Source organism: Cyprinus carpio, chromosome A17 (genome assembly GCF_018340385.1).
Source record: "Cyprinus carpio isolate SPL01 chromosome A17, ASM1834038v1, whole genome shotgun sequence".
NCBI lineage: Eukaryota > Metazoa > Chordata > Actinopteri > Cypriniformes > Cyprinidae > Cyprinus > Cyprinus carpio.
In genome coordinates, this window is record NC_056588.1 from 27134018 (window position 1) to 27157865 (window position 23848).

The window sequence follows — 23848 nt, forward strand, 5'->3', positions numbered from 1 at the left end:
TTTCAGATGTTTCTCCTAAAAAGTAGTCAAAAATGAGACATGAGAAATATTTGAGACAAAATTATTTGAAACTGAAAATGTAGTGGGAGAAACATAGAATATATTTTTATTGTCTTGCTGCAATGAATATATTTTATTGCTCAGTGGTTGCTCTTTCTGAGCTCTTAGTTGTGATTCTCATTTATTTCTCATTTAAGTATTGATAGTTCCTCAGATGTATTTCCTAAAGTTCCCTAGGAGAAATAAAAGTAGACAATTGAGACATGAGAAATGTCTGAGAGAAAGGAGTCCAAAATGAGAATGGTCTGGGAGAAACATAGGAGATCTCTTTATTGTCTTGCTGTAATCTCTTTCAAGATTCCATTATAAAAATGTTTTATTGCTCAGAGGTTGCTATTTCTTTTTCCTTTTTTTTATTACATTGGGGGTTTTCACCTTCAATGGTCAGTAATAGTAGGAGGACAGTAGGAGTACACACAGGAAACAAAGGGAGAGGTAAGAAGGGAACATGAGCAGAAAAAAGCTACTTTAAATGGGATTTGAACTCATGCTGGCTGAGGTGCAGTTCTACCTCGATGTCAGTGTGCTGTCTATAGCTCTGAGAGAGGTAACTCTAAGCTAGAAGAAATGTTAAATTTTACAGTGGGTATAGAAAGGAATCACCTCCCTCAATGTCAACTTGTTGCTTTGCAGCCTGAAATGAAGACAGTCACAGTTTTATTCAGCTGTATTTACTCAATGCAGCTTCCAACATCCTGGTCTACTGAGTGGTTTGAGTGAGTGGATTATGATTGTAGCTCCATGTAGCTTTGTTTTTCTGTTGGAAGCTCTAATTTACTATCACTTTCTGTTGTTTAAAATGTTTAAATATAATTGTTACCATACTTATGATATTATCTAACATACTAATTTGATATTGTTAGCCTGTTAGCTTGTCATTCGCGACTACCATTTCTTTTTCATCCCGCTACCTTCTCAACCACTCCAACAAAAAAACTTTTGCAATTGCTCTGTTTCTCTTCTCTCTTGCTCAATTTCTTTTCTCTATCACTCCATTGAGAAACCTGTTAAAAGAGCCCTAGTTTTTGGCGATTCTATTGTATGGAACGTGAAAATAGAGACACCATCCACCATAGTCCATTGTTTATCAGGAGCCAAAGCGCCTGACATCTTGGCAAATTTAAAAGTGATGGCTAAACAAAAATTCAGTAAGATTGTTATTCACGTCGGCACTAATGATGTTCGACTTCGTCAGTCGGAGATCACTAAAAATAACATTAAAAAGGTGTGTGGAAGTACTTGGAAGTACGATGTCAGACACTGTAACATGCTCTGATAACCTCCCTGCTTACCGCGGTGACGAGATACATAGCAGACTGTTGTCACTTAATGGCTAGATGTCTAAGCGGTGCCCGCAGAATAACATAGGTTTCATAGACAATTGGATGAGTTTTTGGGGCACGTCAAGTCAAGTCAAGTCACCTTTATTTGTATAGCATTTTATACAATACTGGTTGTACAAAATCATGTTTATAGCATTTGTAAAACCGTGTTTTTCCATCTTAAAAATATATCTAAATTACGACCTATGCTCTCAATGTCAAAAGCAGAAATGTTAATTCATGTGTTATTGACCTCAAGGTTAGATTATTGTAATGCTTTATTGGGTGGTTGCTCTGCGCGCTTAATAAAAAAGCTCCAGCTGGTCCAAAATGCAGCAGCTAGAGTTCTTACTATAACCAGGAAGTATGACCATATTTGCCCGGTTCTGTCAACTCTGCACTGGCTCCCTATTGAACAATTAATAAATTTTAAAATCTTGCTAATTACTTAAAAAGTCCTGAATGGTTTAGCTCCCCAACACTTGAGCAAACTCATATCGCATTATAGTCCTCCACATCCACTGCGATCTCAAAACTCTGGCCATTTGATAATACTCAGAATATCAAAATCAACTGCTGGCGGCAGATCCTTTTCCTATTTAGCACCTAAACTCTGGAACTCTAAAAACTACCTAGCGTTGTTCGGGAGGCAGACACACTCTGTCAGTTTAAATCTAGATTTAAGACCCATTTCTTTAACTTGGCATATATATAATAAACTATCACATTTCTATAATTCAATCCATTTAATGATTGTTAAGCCACATTAATTAGGTAAACCGGAACTGGGAACACTTCCCATAACACGCGATGTACTCGGTAAATCGTAAGAAGAATGGCATCTACGCTCATATTAGTCTCTTTCATTCTTATCCTGAGGTCTCCATAGCCATACGGATCCAGTCAATATCCAGATCAAATGGTCACTGTAGCCATCCAGATCCAGTCCATATCCAGACCAGATGGTGGATCAGCAACTAGAGATGAACTCTACAGCCCTAAATGTCAGCGGACACTATGACAACTAGATGTGCTCCAGAAATAGATCCATCGCAAAGACCTTGTCAACTCAACGACCATTGGCACAAGACCACGGGAACCAGACAAGTCCTCTACTATTGTGTTGCTGCCTGGAATTAAACCACACCATGCTGGTTTTGTCTGGCCAGACGAGAAATGGCCCCCCAACTGAGCCTGGTTTCTCCCAAGGTTTTTTTCTCCATTTCTGTGACCGATGGAGTTTTGGTTCCTTGCCACTGTCGCCTTTGGCTTGCTTAGTTGGGGATGCTTGACTGATTGCACAGACATTATTGGAAGAGAACTGACCTGGATGATGACATCACTGAATCATCAATGAACTGACTTTAGCTGAAAAATGACTGTTATTGTCTTCTTGCATCCTTGACAAACTATTTTTCTGTTTGACACTGTAAAGCTGCTTTGACACAACTAGTATTGTATAAAGCCCTATACAAATAAAGGTGACTTGACTTGAGTTGACATCCAAGTGAAAGATATAACACCAACATGTCAGAAAAAATAAACAAATAAAAATCCAAAATAACTGAGTTGGAAAAAGGATGGCCCCATTGTGTTAGTATTTTGTTGAACTGCCTTTAATTACAGCCTTTAGTCTGTTGGGATATGTCTCTACTAACTTTACAAATCTAGACTTTGAAATATTTGCCCACTCTTCTTTGCAGAACTGCTCAAGTTCAGTTAAATTTGATGGTGACCATTTGTGGACTGCAGTCTTCAAGTCATTCCACAGACTGTCAATGGGGTTTAAGTCTGGGCTCTGATTAGTCCATGCAAGGACATTTACCTTTTTCTCCTTCAATCAATTTGTGGTCAGTTTTGTTGTGTGCTTTGGTTTATTGTCATGCTGGAAGGTAAACCTTCTTCCCATTGTCAACTTTCTGGCAGAGGGCAGCAGATTTTCCTCAAGAATTGAATAGTATTTTGCCCCATCCATTTTTTCTTCTATCCTGACAAGTGCTCCAGTCCCTGCTGCAGAGAAACACCCCCATAACAGGTTATTACCAAGTCAAGTCAAATCACCTTTATTTGTATAGTTCTTTATACAATACTGGTTGTGTCAAACAGCTTTACAGTGTCAAACAGGAAAATAGTTTGTCAATGATGTAAGACAATAACAGAGTCATTTTTCAGCTAAAGTCAGTTCATTAATGATTCAGTGATGTCATCATCCAGTTCAGCTAACAGATGTTAGGCTCTATTTAGGTTGGTCGTACAACATCCAGTTGATATTAACGGAAATTCCCTTTTAACCCTTACAGTTTAAGTACACTTGAACTGATACCAAGTGTTAGCTGGATCTCTAAATATCCAGTTGGTGTGCCCTATACTCCACCTCAACTAGATTTTAGTCAGTTCCTAACCTGATGCAGAAATGCAGTAACAAGGATACAATGTAATCTACTAAAGTCAATAATTTCAGAGTAAACGGAATCAATTCAAATGCAACAATTTATTATTAGTCAGGTAAAATGCATTATGCAAATTACATAGTCAGTTCAGAGATAATCAATAAACGACATCAAATTCTCAATGATAAATCGGTAATACTTTATAATAACTACATTATACAATGTTTAACAGATCATTAGTTAATATATATTCTCATAGCTATAAAAAAGAGTTGTGATTGTTAATGTTTACTAATGTACTTAATAAACATTATCTAATGATTAACAGATCATTATTTAATGTAAATTGAAATGCTTACAAATGGCATTAAACTTTCAATTCATATGATCATGCACTTTAAAAAAAATCTCCAAATGATTTTGACAGATGGTTTACAATGATCAAAAGCTTAATTAATTAATCATTAATAAATCATTATATAATGTCTGACAGATCATCAGTTAATGCTTACAAATGTCATTAAACTTTCAATTCATATGATCATGCACTTTTTAAAAATCTACAAATTACTTTAACAGAGATAATACAATAATAATTATTATACAATAATTCATGTTTTTGCAGTACCCAATCTAAGGTTGAGACTTTTCATCATCTGTAGATGTTTATAGACATTTACTAATCATTAGCACCTTTATGAACAGTCATTTCGATGGCAAAATGTGTCCCAAATTACCTGAATTCCCCCTATTTAAACATCTTTACAAACCATTTATTCATGTTTTTGCAGTACTCAAATCTAAAGTTGAGACTTTTCATAATTTTCAAATGTTTATAAACATTTACAATATATATATGGTTAGTTAGTTAAGTTTGGCTAAATGCTTGCTACAGACAAACATTGTAACTTGGGTGCAAAACATGTTTTTATTACCTCAACACTTATTATGTTAGCATTCTATTGTGTATCATTAAACAGAATGTTCCTTCAATCATACATCAACAGGAGGAAAAAAAAAAAAATAAAAAATTAATGTTTTAGCAAGCACATTATCTCATGTTTCTAGCTATTTGAATATATATTAACTAACGATCCATTAAGCATCACATAATGTTTGTTAATGATTTATTAATGAAAGTTATTATAAAATGTTACCGATAAATCTAAGAGTAAAGGATGCATACCATTATGGCCTCCTACTATCCGCTTATATACTGATTGGCTTCATCTCCTCTCCACTAATAACTCCACTAATAAGCTGGTGTGTGGTGGGCATTCTGGCGCACTATGGCAGATGTCACATCATCCAGGTGGATGCTGCACACTGGTGGTGGACAAGGAGATACCCCCTCACAATGTAGAGCGCTTTGAGTGCTTAGAAAAGCAGAAAAGCGCTATATAAATGTAATGAATTATTTTTATTATTAATTTTATTATTATTATTATTATTATTACCTGACCTTAGAAAAATACATACTGTAGTATGGAGTGTGGGGACATAGTCATAGTTCATCTGGCTACAGAAGCACACTGATCTTCTTGCAACATTTCCTTAAGGACTAATGAATAAGTCAAACATCCTCCAAATGGAGACAGGAACTAACAATTTGGAATTTGCATTGATCAAGGCCTAGAAGTGGAAAATTTACACCTTTTGGAGACAGATGGTAATTTGCATGAAAGACACTGTGAAATGGCACACTCTCTACAGTAAGCAACATAATTTTAAACTCTTATGATCTGTTTTACCATTTTAGACTATTGTACCAGCCGCACTGAGAACTTAATGTTAAACATGACTTTGAATATAACTTGTATTCATGTAGAACTTTATATTATGTTATTGACCATTCTGAGGGAGCTGAGTGAGGGGAAGCATGTGTGAGAGGAATAAGCGGATGAAAAAAACAAAGGTGAGAAAGGAGTTTTCTCGCATCTTCCCTCAGTTAGATGTGGAAACAGATGTCTTTATGCTAATACACTGTGTTTGATTTTGTCCGTATTTCAGAAGTGATAGTTCAAAGTGTCTGAGGTTCTTCAGGTCTTACAATTGAAATGTTGTGGGCAAATGACATTGAAGCTAACCAGAGGAAAGAAAAAAATAAACTAAAATTAAAGTTGCAAGCAGCATTGAAAGGGCCCTCGTACCCGGAGCCACCTCCACCCGGTGGCCTCAGGAAAACAGTGAATGGTGGGCAATTTGCATTTAAAGTTGTAAATATAGGAAGAATATGTCAAAGTAATTTATATGTGCCAAACTTCCTGCTGCCAGTAGGTGGCTCTATGACTAACTGAATATTGGCATGTAGATGTCTTGAGGCCAAGACTTTTATCAGACATGTGAAGTTTGGTTTATATTGAACATGGTATGTTTGAGTTAATGTAAAACATGTAAATCTTGTTGCCAACAGGTGGCAAACTGGACATTGCAAGTTTTAGTTAGAGTAAAACATGACATTTCCTGTTGCCAACAGGGAGCACTTTAAATTATAACTGATTACTAATACCATGACTGAGGTGAGACCCTTGAGCATGGCACAGACCCCCAACTGCTCCCCGGGCCCCAGGTGTGTGTTCACTGTGTGTGTGTGCATGTTTGTTCATTACTCACTGCTGTGTGTGCACTTGCATGGGTTAAATGCAGAGCAAAAAATCCAAGTATCCCTTCCCTTCCCTTCCCTTCCCGTCCCGTCCTGTCTCGTCCCGCATGTAGATGTTTTCAGATCAGGACTCTTACCAAACATGTGAAGTTTTGGGCAGATCACACATTGTATGGCTGGATTACAACAACTTCCTGTTTCATTGCATTAATAGTATGCTTTAGCACTTAGTAAGTATTGCATGTTTTAAGAAGAAAAACCTGAGCACAATGTGTGGTGATGATGAGATCTCTTATAAAACTTTAAAGAAGATAATTGTGAGAGTGTTAGAGTTTTTGTCTCAGGAGACAACTTTGAAAAGAAGGAAACTCAAGCAAAAGTCTCAATTTGATATTAAAGTTACCTCATTCCTGTCTAGTATAAATATTTGAGATGTTAAAGAGATCTCACTTTATTTTTTTCTTTACTCTATGTCATGCCAGGCTGGTCAGTGCAAATGTATTTTGTTATTAATGAATTAAAGGGGTCATGAAATGGAGTATCAAAATGTTCTTGATATTTACACATGAGGTTACTCTACATTAAAACATTCTGCAAGTTTCAGAACTCAAAATTAACTCCCCAGTTTAAAGTAATAAATTCTTAAATCTTCTAAAACACCCATATTTGAAATCAAGGGAATCGTGAAATTGAATGTAACTGGAGATTGAAGATGCATTGAAGACGCATTTCCTTTATGCTATTTTTTTCAAAGGCTTTCAAAAAGTGTTGGAGACCAAATCGACTTTGACAAAAAGTGGTGGGGACAAATATATTTACCCACGTGTCCCATATTGGACAATTAAACATCTCATTAAATAATAATATTAATTTTAATAACAACTCTGTAGCACACACTGACCTTTGTTGCAACACAGCTCTGTTATTTTCAATTGATAAACGGTCTTCATGGTCTCTCAGAAAGACTTCAAATGCCTCCTGCTGACTCACAGATAATTCCAGTACTGAAAGAGAAAAATGCATAGTAGTAAAAGTTAAGAGAATGTTCTCTACTAAGATAATTCAAGCTTGATATCTAATGAGATCATGTCAACATATATATCATTATATTTAATAAAATGGTATTCAGTTACAAACTCACAAAACTGTATTAAACTCAGTAATCAGTTTTTTTTTCAAATACATACAGTATGTAATTGCAGTATGCAATATGAAAACCTACTATACAATATTCTTTGTTAATTACTTGTCAAAGAAACAAAAATTCTAACTGAAGTTTCACAAGTACTTTTGAGATTATTCTTTAATTTAGAAAGTTGCTCTTTGCTGCTCCACTTCACCCTATAACACAGATACAGTATGTGAGACAATAAAGATGGTTACAAGAGCTTTGTCCACATAATGATAAAAACATCAAATTTTTTATCCTTTACTCACAACCCAAAACCAATAAAATCAAGCAAAGCAAAGCAAAGCAAAAAAAAAAAAATCCTAGAGTCAATATTAGAAGTAGTTTTACAACGAGTTACGTGATATGTTTTCCCCTTTTATCGCCTGCTCCTTGAGCACCCAAAAATTTGCATATTTTAAATGTCTCCCTAATCAAACACACCTGATCCAATTTATCAGCTCATTAGTAGTGACTTCAGACATGAAATGAGTGTGTCAGACAAAAGAGACACTAAGGCCATGTCCACACGTACACGGATATTTTTATAAACTGAGTTTTTCCTTCTTCCGTTTTTAAAAAAATCTCTGTCCACATGAAAATGCAAACACGTTATGATGCACTGTCAAGAGCATGCCAAGTCAACAGGTGGCGATATAATCTCAACTGTTAAAGCCATGTTGGCCAATCAGCACCTGAAAAAGTTTCCAGTAGAAACTTACCAGTGATCGAATTCATGTACACGATTCACGAGCTTGAGAGCTGATTGTGATGCACCCAAAGATTTGCAAAGAAAAATGTTTGAGGATTTTGATACATGCCAAGAGGAGACTGGTTTTCCTTTGCTAAAGCAAGGAAACTTTGCTTCCTTTGCTCCTATATATATATATAACATTGGTTCTTGTGAGACTAGCACATTCTCAACGGACCTTACGCTACGCCTACGTCATCTGCTGTAACAGCGCTCTGTTGTGAACGTGTGTACAACAGTTAGCAGAAGATAGAGATTACTGTTTATAAAATTTTATGAAAATCAAGTTTTTTTATGTTGTTTATTTGTCTATGTGGTGTTTTTAATATGTTTTTAGACAAACCATGTGCCAACCTATTTATCAACACCATTGCTGAGTATTTTCTCCTGTAGTTTCCCAAAGGCAGTCACAGAAACAAGGTTTAATACAGCCTTTTTTTTTTTTGCTACGTCACAAAATTCAATAATCAATCACATCAAGGGATCCTATCCTTAGCATATCTTTAACTGTGCTGCAAAGCAGAGGGTCTAGTGAGAAGGCAGCCAGGTTAATCCGGTAACAGTCATATTTTTTTCTGTAGATGTTTTCGCTAACTGTTAATATTTCCCCCTATTTTCACAATGTCATGTGCTGTTAGCGCTTATTTATTTGTATTTAGAACCACTAACTTGAATAATAACCAGTGTAAAAGTAGCCCAGAGTTAGATGCACCTCTCCCAACTTGACATACCAACTTATTTTTGGTTCAAACACATATGGCTTAATTCAGTGTATCTCAACCCTGGTCCTGGGCGCCCCCAGCACTGCACATTTTGTATGTCTCCCTTATCTGACACACCTATTTCAGTTCCTGGAGTTTCTTTTAATGAGCTAAGGAGTTGAATCAGGTGTGTTTGATTAGGAAGACACATGAAATGTGCAGTGCTGGGGGGTGCTCAGGATCAGGGTTGAGAAACACTGGCTTAATTAAACCAATATTTCCACTTGCCATTGCCAAAAGATGTGGTAGAAAAAAAGTGTACAAGCAATAGGGATAACCGCACCCTGGAGAGGATTGCGAAACAGCGAAACAAAACCCATTCAAAAATGTGGGGGAGATTCACAAAGAGTGGACTGCAGCTGGAGTCAGTGCTTCAAGAACCACTACGCACAGACGTATACAAGACATGGGTTTCAGCTGTCGCATTCCTTGTGTCAAGCCACTCTTGTACAACAGACAGATTCAGAAGCGTCTCGCTTGAAAAAGGACTGGACTGCTGCTGAGTGGTCCAAAGTTATGTTCTCTGATGAAAGTAAATTTTGCATTTCCTTTGGAAATCAGGGTCCCAGAGTCTGGAGGAAGAGAGGAGAGGCACACAATCCACGTTGCTTGAGGTCCAGTGTAAAGTTTCCACAGACAGTGATGGTTTGGGGTGCCATGTCATCCCCTGGGGTTGGTCCACTGTGTTTTCTGAGGTCCAAGGTCAACGCAGCTGTTTACCAGGAAGTTTTAAAGCACTTCATGCTTCCTGCTGCTGACCAACTTTATGGAGATGCAGATTTCATTTTCCAACAGGACTTGGCACCTGCACACAGTGCCAAAGCTTCCAGTACCTGGTTTAAGGACCATGGTATCCCTGTTCTTAATTGGCCAGCAAACTTGCCTGGCCTATTGTGAAGAGGAAGATGCGATATGCCAGACCCAAGAATGCAGAAGAGCTGAAGGCCACTATCAGAGCAACCTGGTCTCTCATAAAAACTGAGCAGTGGCACAGACTGATCGACTCCATACCACTGTACATGCTCATACTTTTCATGTTCATACTTTTCAGTTGGCCAAGATTTCTAAAAATCCTTTCTTTGTATTGGTCTTAAGTAATATTCGAATTGTTTGAGATACTGAATTTGGGATTTTCCTTAGTTGTCAGTTATAATCATCAAAATTAAAAGAAATAAACATTTGAAATATATCAGTCTGTGTGTAATGAATGAATATAATATACAAGTTTCACTTTTTGAATGGAATTAGTGAAATAAATCAACTTTTTGATGATATTCTAATTATATGACCAGCAACTGTATAGTAAATGAGGCAAGGGTGTACAGTTGCATTCAAGCTATTTTAAGGCATGAAAAAATTATTTTCACAAGAAATAACATTTAAATTTGTCATTTTGATGTTCAAAGATGAGTTTTAAAGAATACCATTTTTGACTACAGGGGGACTTTAAATATGGATTTTTTTTTTCTTACAAAAATGCATCGATCCACTACAGGAGGCCTTTATTCATCCCAAGTAACCACGTGGGACACTTTTTATGATGGATGGATGTGCTTTATTGGACTTCTTTTGGACTATTGAAAATTAACACCCACTCACTGTCTTTATAAAGCTTGTAAGACCCAGGACATTTTTAATATAAGTCCGATTGGATTCATCCGAAAGAAGAAAGTCATCTACACCTAGGATGGCTTGAGGGTGAGTAAATCATGGGGCAATTTTCATTTTTGGGTGAACTATCCCTTTAATAGCTGCATTATAACCTTGTCTTTGTTTAATGTCTCTTGCCTGAGCACATGGTTGTGTCTTTGTTTGTGTTGGCCATGTGCTCCCCTTGACCTGCCTCCTTGTTTTCAGTTACCACGCCCCCTTGTTTAGTCCTTATTTGTCTGATTGTGTTCACCTGATCCTTGTGTGCTCTGTTCCCTCATATTGTGCTAATTTTCCCTCTTGTCTTTGCTGGTTCATTCTGAGTGTGTTTTTTTGGGCTTGCTCCTAGCTAGTATCACTGATTTTGTTAGAGTTTGCTTTTCAGTAGTGATTGTGAGATGAAGCCTTATGAAGCATTGAAGCTTTTCATCCAAGTGGTTCACAAGAGTTAATTTCTTGGTCTTCATTTGCTCACAATACCACCTGGTGGCCAAAGAATGTAAAACAAGCAGATACATTACTGATGATTTGATGTGATCTATGATTACACTGTTTTGTGCCAGTTAAGGCTTAGAAATGAAGGTAAAGAAAAAAAAAAAAACAATTTCCACATAGACTAATCTATTTATATGAATATATTTGTGTATAGTGTATTTCATAATGATTGTATAACATAACTGTGTAATAAATGCATTGGCTGATAATGAATGTGGCTATCAAATGTGTGTAAATCAAGTCTTTGCTCATAATAGACAGGAGGGCCAATATTATTAGTCTAAAACTGGAATGTAGCTGAGTTTAACAAGGCAGAGGACTGTGAATTTACAAAATTTGAACCGCTTCCTGAACCAGTCAGGCCAAGCGAGGCTTCGGACATCATCAATTACGTCATTGCTCTAAAGCGATACAAGCCTTGATACGTGCTTCACTGAAAGCTGCCGGGATTTCTCAACACACGCTCCGAAGCCTCGGCACAGGACATAACGTCACTACTTTTCAGTGTACAGTATTTCATCAAGTCTAGTTTGGTTTTGTTTTTTTCCCTTTTGTTCTATTCCAGTTAATTATTTCTAGTATTTAGTTTTCCCTCCCTAGTCATCATTTTTTGCAAGTCTTTACTTTTGATCTGTTATCTGTTGTCTCTCTTGTTGTCTTGTCTTTGTGTGTTTTTGTCGTGTTGGTTCCTGCCGTTTCCTGAGTCCTCCCTGGCCGCTGCTTCTTCTCGCCTGACAGACATTTTGGTGCTTCAAGAGTTAATAACACAGTGCCAAGCCTGTGGTTCCTTGGGCATTTACCTAGTCTCCTTTGCCACAGATTCTGGAGTTTCTCCATCTTCGGCCAGCCTGTTTCCTCTATCGTGTGCACTGGCCTATTGTGTGAACTGTCTGCCTGCCTCATCCTTTTGTGTTCCCAGTTCTGTTAATAAACTTTGTTCCCATGTCTGCATCTGGATCCTCCCTTGCTAAACCCTGACATTATCCTGCTGACTAAGAGTCAGTGGCAGACAAACTGGTGAATTTTTTTTTTTTTTTTTTTTTTTGAGTGGTTAGGCAATTAAAAGCATCCATAATATGTAGCAAATCCTGGTCAGTGAATGATATATAATATAGGGTTGAGATCTTGTTTGTGTTCACTCACCTCTTTTTCTGGTCATCAAATGCTGAGCATGAGTGTAATCATTAGAGGGGTCGTATTTTGCACTCTCTTCCACCTGTTTAGTTGTGGGTGACATGAATGATTGGTTGGTTGATGGGTACAACAGGGCCAGCTGGGAGGTGACATCTTGAACTTTCTTCTTTTCTTTCTTAAGCATGTTCACTAATATACCTGAGAAATTTAAATTAAGGATGATAATTTTATGACAATGATAATTGTTTCATCTTGGAGACCTGTGTAATACAAGAAGAAACAAATGCAAACAATCATTTTTATTGTTATTCTTCTCCAGTGGGCTGTTAACCATTGTGATTCAATCATTAATGAGTTGAACTTGAGAACCAGATTTCTTTTCAAATCATTTGGACTGTTTTAAACCTATTTATTGCAAAGGTATGACTCAAAAAAACTGAGAAAGTCATACAGGCTTGGAAATAATGACTTATTTTTATTTTTTTTTCATATTTGGGTGAACTACTAATTTAAAGCTATTATACAAACCTTGAATGTATGGTTATCTCAGTATACATTAAGTACATTTACATTTGTATAAACTGTAGAGATATCAGTATATCTCAAGGTTCTGCCACACTCCACATTTTGGTTCAATTGTAATGCTGATTATTTAAAAACACACTTGGAGCATAGGAGTGTACTCCCATTGTACATTTTGAGCCTCTCATGTTAGGTTAGGCTATACATTTTCCAGTGTTGTAATTGGAAACTTACTGTGAACACAACAGTTTTTGCATTCTGCGTAACAAAGCCTTTGGAGCTCAGAAGTTGTGCTTTAGTTCACCCGACAATATTGTTGTGGTTATGACAAGGTGTGCACCCATGGTGCATGCTGGGCCCCATATACTGAGGTATGACCAACATGTTTTTGTTTCGATTGACAATAGTGTCAGAACTATGGACTTCTCTGTGTGTTTTTCTCCCTGTGACCCAGTTTCTGTCTTTCCTTGGTTGTTGATTAGTTCCCAGGTGTGTCTCCTTAGTTCCCTTATTATCCTGTCTTTATAAGCCCCAGTCCTTTCAGTTCAGTTTTGTTGGGTCAACAAGTCAAGTACGCGTGTCTTCCTCCTGTTTTCCATGTTGGATTTACCCGTGTTGGATTACTAAAGACTTTTCAGATTGTCCTTGGCTCAGTGTTCCTTCCAGCAGCGTAGTGTGACAGAACCCAATTGAAACAGTATAAATTGCGTGTCTACCCTCCATTTGTTTTTCGTTTTTTTTCCTCAGTCCTTTTTCTTTCCATTGTGTTTCATGGATCCCCTCCTTCACCCTGAATTCCTCCTCCTGCTGGAGCCGGAAGGATGATCTCTCGAGGACCATACCAGACAGTTCCTGTTATTAGCTCTCATCACCAGGTACCCGGACGACGTGCTCTGAGCTTTCTATAAAGTGAGCCTGAATGCCGAGTGCAGAACGTTTTCGTCTGTAGATGGTCCTCGGGAAGAATTCGCCATCTTTGTGGAGTGGACTCTGGTGAGAAACGGGTCGCCTCTTACCATCTGCCCTGTGGAGGATCTCGCTGGATCTACTCCTGACCCAGAGCCCACCCCACCATCTTTCCACGGTACGGAGCATAAGCCCGAGCCCACCGATGACAGAGAGCCAGAGCCCAACCCGTCAGACCAGGTGCGAGAGCCAGTGACAGTGCCCACCACGAGGGAGAGAGCAGCGTACGGTGTGAGCGCGGACTGGAGCTCCGCCCCCTGCACCGAGGTTGAGGGTGAGCGGACTATGGATCACCAAAAGGGCCAAAATGAGGAGGATCTTATTGATTGGGAATCAGAACTGGAAATTTAACTGCCCCCTTTCCTCTCTCCATCGTCTCTGCTGGTCCTGTCCAGCCCACCTTCGTCATCGGTTTCCCCGTCCAGCCCTGATGGGGCTTCTGATTCTCCAGTGCCTGCTCCTACAATGTGTCCTCCAGTGCCAGCTCCTAGAATGTGCTCTCCAGTGGCTGCTCCTCCAAAATGCCCGCCCTCCCACCTGCTCCTGCCTCCTCCACCACTGTCTTCTGGCAGCCCCTCTGCTCGCCCTCATCCCACCCTCAGCCCACCATCTATGCACTGCGAGTCCCATGGGACTGCCATCCTCCAGCGTCACTGTAGTCGGAGTCTCCCTCACCTGCTCCGAGGCCCAGACTCCGCCTCGGCCCATAGTCCCAGCGGCTCCACCTCGGCTCCTAGCTCCCATGCCTCCACCGTCAACCATCAATCTATCAGCTCCACTGGGCTCCCTCGTCCCTCCAGCTCCGCCTTGGTCGGGCGTTGACCCGCTATCGCCTCAGGACTCCACTCCACTGGCTGCGCCTAGTCACTCCATCCCACCAGTTCCGTTGGGCTCTTTCCTCCCGCCAGCTCCACCTTGGTCCTCAGTCACTCCGGCTCTGCTGTAGATCTCCGGATCGCCGCCTTGGTCACCAGAGTCCTCGGCTCCACCCTGGCCCCCTGGTCCCCCTGGCTCGTTGGCTCTCTGTCTCCGCCCCGGGCTCCTCCACCTGCTCTGCCGCCATTGGTCGGCCCCCTGGAGTCGGCAGCATTCCTCCTCCATGGATCCTCCCACTATCGGCTCCACCTTGGACTACTGTTATGGCTGTAGCCTGGGTCCTGCTGGACTCGTTCTGCTTCAAGCTCCTCCTGTCTCCTCCCTCCATCGTCTCCTCCCTGGCTCCTCTCTCCGTGGTCTCTGTCTGCCGGCCCCCTCCCGGGGGTCCATCCTCCACCGGAACCTTCTCCCAAGCTCCAACCTATGCCTGCTGCTGTTGTTGCCTACAATGTGAGGACGCACCTTCCGGGAGGGGGGCGAAATTTCAGAACTATGGACTTGTCTGTGTTTTTTTTTTTTTTTTGTTCTTTTCTTTCCTGTGACCCAGTTTCTGTCTCTCCTTTGTTGTTGATTAAGTTGTCTCCTTAGTTCCCAGGTGTGTCTACTTAGTTCCCTCATTATCCTGTCTTTATAAGCCCCAGTCCTTTCAGTTTTGTCAGGTCAACAATCAGGTACGTGTGTCTTCCTCCTGTTTTCCATGTTTATTTACCCCTGTGTTGGATTAATAAAAACTTTTCCAATTATCCTCGGCTCCGTGTTCCTACCGGCAGCATAGTGTGACAAATAGCTAATCTTTTGCAATGCAATTTTCTCACTCGTGCTCATCGCAAAAACACCCTCAAAAGATTTGTACTTTGGTTTAAACAACCATGATGTCATGAGTACAAAAAGATGTGCCCCAATGGTGCATGCTGGACACAATAAATTGAGTCACTTTTTAGATGACAATATCGTATCAATGCAATTTTTTTTTTTTTTTTTAAGCTTTCTTGCTTGTGCTCAGTGGTGGAAATGGAGATTCACTGGTGAATGAAGTTTTGGAGATGACTGTCTGATAATTCCCTGTCTAATTTTGAGAAGAAAAAAAATCAACATATTAATAATAATAAATAAGGTTAATAATAATGTAACGAGTTGTCTTATCAAGCACACAAGTAAAGTTCAAGAGAGTATTTAATGTAAATTCCAGGAGTAAGCCAAACTTAAATCCACATCACCAAAACAATACCAGACAGAGAACTGAAGGAAACAGAGGACTTAAATACAGGAGAGAATGCAATCAGGGAGAAAGAGCACAGGTGAAAGTGAAAGTGAAAGTCGTGACATTTGTCAAGTATGGTAACCCATACTCGAAATTAGTGCTCTGCATTTAACCCATCCAAGTGCACACACACAACAGTGAGAAGTGAACACACACCCGGAGCAGTGGGCAGCTATATATCCAGCGCCCCAGGGAGCAACTGTGGGTTCATTGCCTTGCTCAAGGGCACTTCAGCCATGGGTATTGAGTGTGGAAGAGAGCGCTGTTCATTCACTCCCTCCCACCTACAACTCCTGCCAGCACCGAGATTCGAACCTGCGACCTTCTGGTTACAAGTCCAAATCTCTAACCATTAGGCCACAGCTGCCCCCTAAGGTGTGGGGCTAATTAACAACCAACAAGACTAATGAATTACTATGGAAACATGTTAACCAGGGAACTAACGTAGGGGAACAGAAATACAGAGAAAACCAAAATGTAAAATCACAGAACAGAAACATGACATTTCGCCCCCTCCTGGAATGGCATGTCCTTGTGCTGAAAAAAGCAGTCCAACAGAGGAGGGAGGGTGGGGGTTCAGGAGGCAGGCATGGGGCAGGCAATGGGAAAGGGGCATAGTTCATAGGGCCAGGGCGGAGTAAATGGAGGGAGGAGCCAGGGAGGAGCTCGGAGCAGGAGGAGCCTGGTGGGGAACCAGAGGCCAGCCAGGATAGCGGCCCACGGTGGAGTTGATGGTGGGAGAAGCCATGGTGGAAAAGGCTTTGACAACACCCTGGGGATGAGCGATGGAGACGGAGCCACTGCAGGTGGAAACCCAGATGGAGCAGACCAAATGGAGAGCCAGGGGGACACCCGTGGGTCCGGAGAGCCGGATGGCTCAGACGACTGAGCAGAGACAGGGACCTGGAAGACCATGGGGGAGCTAGAGGGAAGGAGGAGCCAGACGGAGCCAGAGGGACTGAGTGACAGAGGCAAAGCAAGAGAAATGGAGTCTCAAGGTGACGGATGGTCGATGACTGACCAAGGTGGAGCCGGAGGGACGAGGGAGCCCGGTGGAGCCAGTGGGGTGATGGACCATGGTGGAGAAGAGAGAGCTAGAAGCCAAGGCAGAGCTGATGGGTTGGAGGACCGAGGTGGACTCCAGGACTCAGAGGCTGGAGGCCCTTATTTATTATTATCCTCACACCTGGGTGGAGCTAGGGACTGGAAGTTCCAAGGTAGATCAGAGTGTCCAGATGGTGCTGACTGAGGGTGAGCTGAGGGACTCTTAGACCCTATTCCATCTAAGCTCCTAAAAGAGGTGCTTCCAGAAGTCATAGATCCTCTTCTGACTATTATTAATTTGTCATTGTCATTAGGATATGTCCCCAAAACCTTCAAACTGGCTGTTATTAAGCCTCTCATTAAAAAAACACAACTTGACCCCAAAGAACTAGTTTAGAGGTGCATGATAAATATCTTCCGACAATTAATGCGCATATCGTCGGTAAAGCCGGTTCTCTAATCAGCAGTAAATTCCATCAGGTGCGTGATTTCACATAGAGCAGCTGTTACTACACACAGCCGTAGTTAACCCTCTGGAGTCGATTAACACATATACGCGTTTTGAGGCATTTTCTCCTGATAACCCCGAAAAGAACTTAAATTACACTTTCAGTTTTGATCGTACAGATAAGAGCAATACATCAATCGAATCTGTAAAGGGTCTACTTTTTTTTTGTATACAGACATAATAACAACAAAACTTTGTGCACTTATAAAATAAAGATAACAAACAAGGAGTGCTGTCTGCAGCCTTTGTCTGCGCTGATGTTCATTTACAAACGCGTCATTAAAATGAACTGTAACTCAGTGAATACTCTACAAGGAGACATGAGAGAGATATCTATAGAAAGCTTGGAACTAATACTTTTAAACTAAACAAGTGCTGCCGAAAACAAATATTCTGTGATAAAGTAATCCATATGAAAACAACGCGATGTTTGTTTTTCACATCTCCCTTCATTATCTTCTAATGCGACCACGCCCCCGCGCTGAACGCGCCTTTCCGATTCAAATGTTTCACTGAAAGGGCGCGGCTTGAATACGCCCACACAACAGAAGACAACGCAGCGAGATTGTTCTTCAAGTTTTTTTATTTTACTGTTTGCTTCGTGATGAGAGGAATAAGACATAATTCACCCCAAAAAGATGTGATGTGGTTGAGGATTTGAGATTTGGATTTCCTCAGAAAAAAAGAATGAAGCACTTTATTCAGCAGAGATCATAAACATGAGTAAGTCTTTTTTTTATATATATATATATATATATATACTTGTACTAGTTTTCACATAACGTGTAAACATTTTACTAGTTAGACTTTTTCCAAAGACTTTTTCCAAAATATTATTCCTGACTAAATGTATAATCAAGTGAAAATTATGAAGTTTCAATAACAATATACACTACTATACCATTCAAAAGCTTGATGTAAATAATATAAATGTAACAAATAAATGTAACTGTAACAAATGTAACAAACAATGCTGTTCTTTCAATTTATCCCCCCTAAAAAGCCTGACAAAAAAAACTTTTCAACATTAATAATAATAAAAATGATAATAATAACAATAAATGTTTTTTTTTTTTTTTTGTAGAAAAGATGACTGGAGTAATGATGCTAAAAATTCAGTTTAAAAGTCAGCTTTGATTGTTCCTGATAAACTGTTTAACTGCACTCACAAGTGAATATTAAATTATGTTGTGGAAAAATTAAATATATTCTAAATAAACTACAAACATAAAATTATATACATTTATTTTGTCCTCACATTCTTTCTTGTAACTCTTCCCTCTCAGTGACACAGCTGACTGAAAGGCTCATTATGCACCTCATTATGTGGGTCTTTGTCTTCTCAGGTGTGAATCACAATGGTATTCATGATAGTTGATGCCTACTCGCATATGACTTTTACCAACAAAAAGTGTCTTAGAAAATTTAGATCAATATATTGTTTTCTGTAAGTGAGTAAACAAGATGATTTTCACATCATTTAGAAAAAAATTCATTTCTAGGCTACAAGCTCCAGTTCTCAAAAGTCCCGGGAACCAATGTTCTGTATGTGTTTTATTGCCTTATTCAAGTGATTTAACATTTTTAGTTTTTCACTAACCACGCATAACATTTTTTTTTCTCAAAAACACAATCATGTACATACATGCTGCTTACATATTATTATAGCCCAGTTTGTGCTGATTACAGTGAGATTAGACTTTAGCCATTTAGATATTTATAAGAAACTGAAAAAAGCACGAATGTCAGGGCATGACAAAACTTCTCCAGGCCCCAAAAATACCCTTAGACTCCAGAAGGTTAACTGACAAGCTGCACAAATCCAGGTTCATTCTTAAACGTTGTTTAAATAGCAAATGCATTTGCACCCATTTGAGCGCCCATAGGAGTGCTGGTCTGAAAATGAGGTGTGTTCAGGCACATTGCTGGTACATTGCTATTTTAAAGTAACTGAAATTGACTGCGCCATTGACCAACAAATACCTGGTCTAAAGTCAATGGCACAATAGTTTTTGTTGTTGTTATTTAAAAAGCACGTAATTAAGCATAGGCGGATCCACAGTGCATGTACACTCTGCTTATTATGCACATAGGGATGCACAGCAGCAGACAAACATGCTAAATATTAAAAATTAAAGGATTGCAATGTAAAAGATTATTATTGTATAGGCTTTATAAATATAAAAATGCCTACATGTCATAATGGATAGTCATTGCATGTATCAGAATTAGGCTACCTATTTGCTCGTGCACAAGCAGCTCCATTTCCTCTCTGGAGACATTCTGTCTTTGCGCTTGCAAATTCTGCTGTGTAAATAGCAAATCCGCCATGGCATGAGCGCAACTGGCTCAAGATTCAAGATTTTATTCATCACATACTTGATTATGTAGAGCATATGTAACCAGCAGTGAAATGTGAGTCAGGTCCGCTCCATGGACAGTGCAATTATTAAAGAATACAACACAGATCAAAATATACATAAATATAGGTATGAAAAAATAAAAGTAAACAATAAAAATATAAGAATAAAATATAAAAAAAGATGTATACTGTAGAATTCAATATAAAATAGAACATAATTTGCATGAAAGTATACTGTAGTCTTAAATATTAAGATACACAGGAATGTGCACGAGGCGAATGTGCAAACAGGTAGTGACACTGTCAGTATGTCAATGTGAGGTAGAGAATGATGAATATCTTACTGATTAAGTGAATTTTAAGTGGAGACAATTGGATGTTAAGAGGCTGGTTGTGAGTTAAGGAGCCTGATGGCCTGGGGGAAGAAACTCCTCTTAAGTCTCTCAGTTTTTGCCATCAGGCTACGGGAGCGCTTACCAGATGGCAGCAAAGTGAAAAGATGGTTACTGGGGTGGATGGAATCCTTGATGATTTTAACGGCTCTGCTTTTGCAGCGTTTGAGGTAGATATCCTGCAGAGAGGGGAGAGCAGACCCTGAGATGCACTCAGCTAAGTGCACAACTCTATGCAGGACTTTGCAGGCTTGACTGGAGCTGTTCCCATACCACACTGGATATACTGAGTTAATACACTTTCTATGGTCCCTGAATAGAAAGTTTTCAGGATGGCTGGTGAGACCCTGAATTTCCTCAGCTGTCACAGATGGTACAGTCTTTGCCTGGCTTTATTAACCTGTGTTTGAATGTGGGTAGACCAAGTCAGGTCCTCAGAGATGTTTACACCAAGGTAGTTGAAGCTGCTCACCCTCTCCACAGGGGTCCCGCTGATCATAAGAGGAGTATAGGGCTGCTGCTGTCTCTTCCTGAAGTCAACAATCAGCTCTTTAGTTTTGCTCACATTCAGAGAGAGACAATTGTCCTGGCACCAAGATGTTATTTTCTCTACCTCATCCAAGTATGGGGTCTCATTATTGTTGTGAATGAGGCCCAGAACCACAGTTTCATCAGCAAATTTGATTATAGACGTGGAGCTGTGGGAAGACACACAGTCATGTGTGTAGAGAGAGTAGAGCAGGGGACTCAGGACACAGCCCTGTGGAGCTCCCGTGTTCAGGGTGATGGAGCTGGAGATTAACTGGCCAACTTTCACCACTTGAGGTCTGCCGGTGAGGAAGTCTTGAATCCAGTTGCAGAGTGAAGAGTTTAGACCAAGGTCTATGAGTTTAGAAGCAAGCTTGATGGGGACTATAGTATTGAAAGCTGAGCTATAGATAAATAGCAGCCTTACATAGTTCCCGTTATTGCTGTCAATGTGCGTGAGTGAGCGTGGGTAAGTGCAGGATGTGAGAGATGGCATCTTCAGTAGTGTTGTTTTTGGCGGCCTGTTTTACAGTAGTTTTAGTCTATTCTTTGTGAGAAGCTGTCATTTTAGTTTTTATTAGTTTTAGTCACGTTTATACTCTTTTTAGTCTAGTCTAGTTTTAGTCGACGAAAACTGATGACATTTTAGTCTAGTTTTAGTCAATGAAAACTGATGACATTTTAGTCTAGTTTTAGTCGACGAAAACTCATGACATTTTATTCTAATTTTAGTCAATGAAAATGGTATTTTAGTCTCTTTTTAATAATGCTATTCTATTTAACCCAGTCAATATAGTACAAGTACCTAGAAGCATAGACGAAACCAAAGTTTTATTTTAGCCACTTTTATTTTATTTTATTTTATTTTATCTTATTATGTTATTGTTACCTTATAGACTTAAGAATACATCCATTCCAGACATGGAAGATGCTTTGATTTGAATTTACCACTTTTATTTTACCAACCAAACATGTAAGAAGTACACACTCATAAATGTAAATAAAATAAAAAAAAAACAATAAATAAAATAAAAAAATCTGCAAATTTTTCTCCCAAAGACGAATCCCGGCTGGCCGGCCATCGGTCCCTTTCTCTGTGTCAAGGCTGATTTATACCTGACGTGTCCGCAATTTCGCTTGGAAAATATGACATCATATGTTGCCGGAAGTTCGCTTTGAGTGCGCGCAAACTAATTTCGCGTGGCAGAGTGCACAGCATTATTTGTAACTTTACACATAGCTCCGCATCCGAACATGCAAGTCTGTGCTGGCATTTGTGTGAAACAAAAGCAGTTTAATGTGAAGTTCAAACTCCATCAGTTGCTTTTTAAAGCAAATCATTTTTTTTTTTTTTGGAAAAAAAAAAAATGTTTGCATAGTTTGTCCAAGGCTTCTTATTTGAAGTACATTTATTTTTTTTGTATAAAATAGAATTAGAATTCATTTAGATATTAATTATATACTATGTGCTTAAAGTTGTCTTGTGTTTAATGCGAAATACAGCCAATAGTTTAAGATTGTTTTAAGTTTGTACATAAAGAAATTAATTCATCAACTCATTCATCACAAGACTTGTACTGGCAAATTACTTCTTCTCACTGGTGATTCCCGATGGTTTTAGAGGACAATTACTCCTCATCGCTCCCCTGTCATTTCAAAGAATAGTACAACAGCGAACACGACAAGTATAAAAGCCTCGTCCGTTTGGGAAGGATCGCTCACAGTCAGTAGAGCCAGGTGAAAGTATAAATCCCGGTTAACTTTGTTTGTTGTCGTCTTCTAAATAATGCCGAGTGGGGCTTGAGGAAGTGACATCGCTTGTGTCTGTGCAGTGAGAAATAGGAAACAGAAATACTGCAAAATAAAAATAATGCGACTAAACGAGACGAAAAAATGTTATAACATTTGTTTCATCTCGTTTTGGTCAACAAAAATGAAGAGACATTTAAGCATAGTTTTTATTTTGTAAACCACATTTAGTCTCATTTTCATTCGTCAACAATATTGCATTATACATTTAGTGAAAGTGAAAGTGAAAGTCGTGACATTTGTCAAGTATGGTGACCCATACTCGAAATTGGTGCTCTGCATTTAACCCATCCAAGTGTACACACACAGCAGTGAGAAGTGAACACACCGTGAACACACACCCGGAGCAGTGGGCAGCTATAGATCCAGCGCCCGGGGAGCAACTGGGGGTTCAGTGCCTTGCTCAAGGGCACTTCAGCCATGGGTATTGAGGGTGGAAGAGAGCGCTGTTCATTCACTCCCTCCCACCTACAACTCCTGCCAGCACCGAGACTCGAACCTGCGACCTTCTGGTTACAAGTCCAAATCTCTAACCGTTAGGCCACAGCTGCCCATTTAATTATAGTCATCGTCACATGACCAGCATTTATGTTGCGTCTCGTCTCGTTTTTGTCACATGATAAAGGTTCGTTGACAACGATATTTAGTCATAATTTTTGTTGACGAAAGCAACACTAATCTTCAGTGGATCTATTTGGGCGATAGGCAAACTGAAAAGGGTCTAAAGTATCCAGGATGTAGTTTTAAACCAGTCCCTCAAAGACCTTCATGACTATTGATGTGAGGGCAACTGGACGATAGTCATTCAGACAAGAGGGTTTATTGTTCTTAGGCACAGGGATGATGACAGATTTTTTAAAGGAGGTGGGAACCAACGAGGTAGCAAGAGACTCATTAAAGATGGATGTAAACAAACCAGTGAGTTGATCAGCACAGGACCTCAGAACACGGCCAGAAATCCCATCAGGACCTGCTGCTTTCCTGACGTTCACTCACTTTAGCGCCCTCCGAACCTCGTCCTCCGTCACGGTGATTACATGATTATCGCTGCTCTGACTGCTGCTTCCTGACGCACTGATCGGCAGACTCGCGCTGCTTAGATTGTTTTCTAAGTAGAAAGAGTAGAAAGAGTTTAGCTCGTCAGCCAGCGACGGATCTGTTCTCACCTCTGCAGAGGATTTATTTCCAAAGGCACAGATGGTCCTTAGTCCCTGCCACATGCGTCGGGAGTCATTGAGCTGGAAATG

General features: G+C 39.7%; 1 protein-coding gene across 1 annotated transcript in view; it reads right to left on the bottom strand.

Moving 5' to 3' along the window:
- Window positions 1-23848, bottom strand: part of kif6 (kinesin family member 6) — a 240207-nt gene that overhangs the window by 38177 nt on the left and 178182 nt on the right. Inside the window, 2 exon segments of the mRNA XM_042774549.1 lie at window positions 7276-7378; window positions 12343-12531. Of these exon segments, the coding sequence (XP_042630483.1) occupies window positions 7276-7378; window positions 12343-12531 (292 nt within the window).